At 44.7% G+C, this 4,327-nt stretch overlaps 1 protein-coding gene across 1 annotated transcript; it reads right to left on the bottom strand.

Annotated features, from left to right (window-relative positions):
- Positions 1-365: 365 nt before the first annotated feature.
- LOC102995129 (spindlin-2) lies at positions 366-1,314 on the bottom strand. The gene has a single exon (XM_007122254.4). The coding sequence runs from the start codon at positions 1,310-1,312 to the stop codon at positions 536-538; it is 777 nt and encodes a 258-aa protein (XP_007122316.2). The 5' UTR covers positions 1,313-1,314; the 3' UTR covers positions 366-535.
- Between the last annotated feature and the right edge of the window lie 3,013 nt (positions 1,315-4,327).

Genomic DNA, 4,327 nt, shown 5'->3' with positions numbered 1-4,327 from the left:
TCTGCTTTCCTCTAAGCCTCAAGATCTCACTCTCCCTCTGTTATTCTTCACCCCCTCCCAGTTGGGTGCCTCCCCCTCTTAGGTCATCCCTCCCGCTAGGGAGCCTCTCCATTTCTGACCCCTCTCCACCTCCTCCTAAGCAGCCACCTCCCCTTCTCCCTTCCCCCACAGCCCATCTCTAGTTCCTTCTCCTCCCCCCTCCCTAGACCAGACCAGCTAAGTCCTATTCCATTTTTAGATGACTGATTATGATACTAGCTGAACTTTATTCACAGCCTGAATTTACAGCTGTTCCTTCCTTTCATGCCCCATCCACCAAACACACCCAATCGTTTCAACATGACAAATTCCTTACACACAGCATGTCATGGCCACATAAATTTGTATTTTTCAGGACAAAACAACAGTTATGCTGGCAAAGATGTCGGATTAACAGGGACCCTAAAGCTTTCAATACACTGAAAAGTAACATTATTTTGCATGTCTACAAAGTACACATTTGTTTTCACAAATGTGGCAAAGTTTACCCTAACAGTTAGGACTTTTTCACCAAATCATAGACATAGATATGGAAATCATCATCAAACTTGATGAAATACACAGAGGGTTTGGCTTCCACTTGGTGAATGACCATGCCGATCCGTTTGGAGCCATCTTCTTTGGTATATTCCACATGTTTACCTATCAGGCCATCTACAACTCCTCCTGGCTCCCTCTCTGCTGGAGGAGACTCACTGGACTCTGGCATGATACGGAGGTCTCCTTCTTTATAATCATCTAGAAGCTGGTACATGTACAAGACAGGATCTTTCTCATAGGTAATATAAAACCAGGCTTTCATGATAGGTGCTTGGGCCAAGACCATTCCTCTCCATTCATCCTTAGAACCATGCTCACCCTCAAACATATGTTCCACAGCTTTACCAATTATGGTATTTGCAAGGTTTGCATCACTGACTTGAGATGATGCCACCCTGTCGGAAAGAATTTTAAGAGACAAAACTCTTTCATCTCTGTGAAGTTCCAGTCCATAGACACAGTCAATTCCATCATATTTCACCAGATAAAGAGAAGGATTTATAGGCACCTGATCCAGAACGGTTCCTTTCCACTGGGTGATGGGCTCATCGCCTTCCTTCCATCCGTGTGAAATCCTGCAGCCCACGATGTTCCTGCGGGGCTGGGACGAAGGTCTGCCTCTCTGCTTCTTTTGGGAGGCTTTTCTCTTCGTCATGTTTGCAGACCCAGTGGCCCGTCCTGCAACTGCCCTGGTTTGTTGCCCTTCGGCCTCCTGCGAGTTGGGGGTTTTCATGTCTGCAGGAGGAGGAGAGAAGATAAGAGAGGAACATTCAATATGCCATAAGGTGAAGTTCTCCCGACAGCGTCGTCTCCATGTACCCTGCGCCAGCGCCTAAAATTTCCCCATGAGCCTGGCAGCGATGCTGGAAATCCTGGCTGTGTGCCTGAAAGTGCTCTCCCTTCTAGGTTCCTTGAGGCTGGGGAGAAGGCGGCAGCGGCAGTGGTGCTGCCTGGGGTTAGGAACTCTGCAGGAGGGGGCGGGCTACCTCCTTGTTCAGAGACCCCAGCCTCCGTCACCCGCCACTGGCGCCCATTCTCAATCCCCTGCAAAACCCCTATCCCTCCACCGCCCTGACCCGCATGCACTCACCCACTGTCCTCCTGCTCTGAACACCCCAGTCTGCTACCCACACGCCCCCGTCCACCCCCACTCTCTTTCTTGGCCCCCAGCGCCCTCGCCTCCCCGTGCTCACCTTCAATGTCTTGCCTGATTCCTTACGCTATTACCCTTTCCTACTGCCCATTGCACTCCCCCTTCCCACCCCGGCGCCCGCCTCCACCCCTTACCTCCTGCAGGAGTCCATCCCATCCCCCTTCTCCATCCCAGCGCCCACCAATGGCCTTGCCTTGCCTGGCGTCCACCGCCCCGGATCTCGGGCTTCACGTGTGCAAATCGGACACCTCGCAGCTTCCTTTGCGGTGAGCCTGCGTCCAAGAAGGATCCGCAGGCGAGGAGCCGGGTGTTTGCAAGAGCTGGAAGGGGAGGATCCTTAGGCGAGGAGCGTGTTTAGGAGGGTGGCGGAGCAGGCGAGGAGGATGGCGGCGGTGTCTTCAGCACTCTGCTCTCGGGCCCTCCGCCTCCCCCTTGGTGGTGGCAGCCCCTCTGCCACATGGGGCTCCCACCAGCCGCTACTGGTGCAGTAGTCTCCTCCCTCTTTCCGTAGCGCAGCTTCCTGCCAGGAGAGAGGCCTCCCCTTCCTGCCAAACACTCCCTGCCCCACCGCAACTCTCAAGCCCACCAGTGCTTTGAGCATGGGTGGTGCTCCTCGTCTCCCGATCCCGCCCCTTTCCCAAATCTGGAGCAGCTGGGCCTACAATCCTCCACCGTATTGCCCCCTCCTCTCTCCTCCCCTCCCTTTCAGGGCCCTTTGGCTCCTGTGCTCACCTCCACCTCCACCCTGCCAGTGCCCCTGCTCTATCTGCTTTCCACCTCCCAGGAATTTGTTTTTTCTTTTTCCCAGTGCCCTTATATATTTATTCTTTATACATAAATATGACTTTCCTGTCATTTACAGGAATTTGTGGTAGGAAGGGAGAAATGTGCTCAGTCTGCCATCTTGACCCAATCTCTGTGTAATCTTTCCTTACTGGTCATTACTGGACTTTACTTCTTAAGGATTTCCCCCCTTCTCTTTTTCTTTTACTTTTACTATATTGCAAATGAATTCCTTCCACAATGTTAACACTGTAAATTTCAGAAAATTGATAGGAAGAAAACAATCAACTGCAATTCTAGATCCCATTTCCTAGGGCTCCCAGCAAGATATTAATACTCGTTATTTGTCTTGCCATTTTTCTAGGCTCTTACAAAACTGGGATCATTTTGCATAGGCAAGTTAATGCCCTGATTTCTTCCATATAGAGTATGCATCTTCTAAGAATATTAAATATTTTGAAAACTATTATTTCTCTTATTCGTTCATCAAATATTTATTAAGTACCTACTTCATATATGGCCTTTGGTCCATAAAACTCAGTTTTACAGGGACCACAGTTTAACTTTTCTGCCATTATTGAACATTGGGAATATGTTTCCACAATAACTGATAATTTGATCTATTTATCAGAAAAGATAGTGTCAGGAAAAAAAATAAGTTTATAAGAAACAATTAGGTAAAATTATGGTTTTATAATTCGTTGCAGAATTATTCTTTAAGGAAGGCTAGAATGACTTTAAAAATTTGAGGAAAATTTTACACTGAATTTATTCTAATATCAACAGATCTATTAAAATGCAAAATGCAGCAAAATAATACAGAAGAAAAAGCAACTGAACAAACCAAAACCCAGTGAACAACCTGAATGTTTAATAGTTACATATAGTATCTGAATCAGATGATGGGATAGATGTTAACAGAGAAGCTAAGATTAAAACAATAAAATAATTACTAAAAGGGTGAGAAGATCAATAAAAATTTTGATTCAATGATCAAAGTATAAAAATGTTAATATCGAGTGTGAAAAAAGAATTTCACATGTAGAGCTGTTGCAAATAAAAGTTCATACAATTTTTTATGGATAGCAAATTACAGGTATGCTTTAGTTCTTGGGAGAGTTTATTTAGTTCTGGCTAACTTTTATTCCTAGGATTTTGCCCTTGGAGACCCAAGCAAAAGTGAAGGAGTTTTACCGGGGCTCTGGACTCCAATTTCTGTATCCTTAGCTTCAACAAGAAGTCATGGCCTCTCCTGTTCTAAGCCTTTCAGCAGTTCCCTCTAAAGTGGTTAACTTTCCTCAAGGGAAAAACATCCACCAAATTCACTGTCTCTTGGACCTGTTCTCCCATATATCTTGGCTGGGTAATTATTTCCTATCTTCTTAGTTTTCAGATACCTTTGAGTTTATTGTTTTACTACTTCATCCAGCTTTGATTGTTTAATTAATGAGAAAGATTTTTGAACTGCTTAGTCTCCTATCACTAAAATCCAAAACTCTATATTTATTAAAAAATATGTGTTCAACTATTTGTAATAGCTCCAAACTGGAAATCACCCAAACTTCCATCAACAGTGGACTGTATATGTTGTAGTATATTCATTCATACAATGGAATATCATACAGGATTGAGAATGCAACTACATGCAACAACTTGAATGAATCTTACAAATATGTTGAAAAAAAAGAAAACAACAAAAGGCCACACATTTCTTTCCAATTTATTCAAATTTCAAAAATTGTGAATAGTCTATGGCCTTAAAATTTTTTAAAGCAGTTATTCTTGCAATGATATTTTCCAAGTAGATAATGG

Source organism: Physeter macrocephalus, chromosome 21, assembly GCF_002837175.3.
Source record: "Physeter macrocephalus isolate SW-GA chromosome 21, ASM283717v5, whole genome shotgun sequence".
NCBI classification, from domain to species: Eukaryota; Metazoa; Chordata; class Mammalia; order Artiodactyla; family Physeteridae; genus Physeter; species Physeter macrocephalus.
This window is presented reverse-complemented; position numbering and strand designations above follow the sequence as displayed.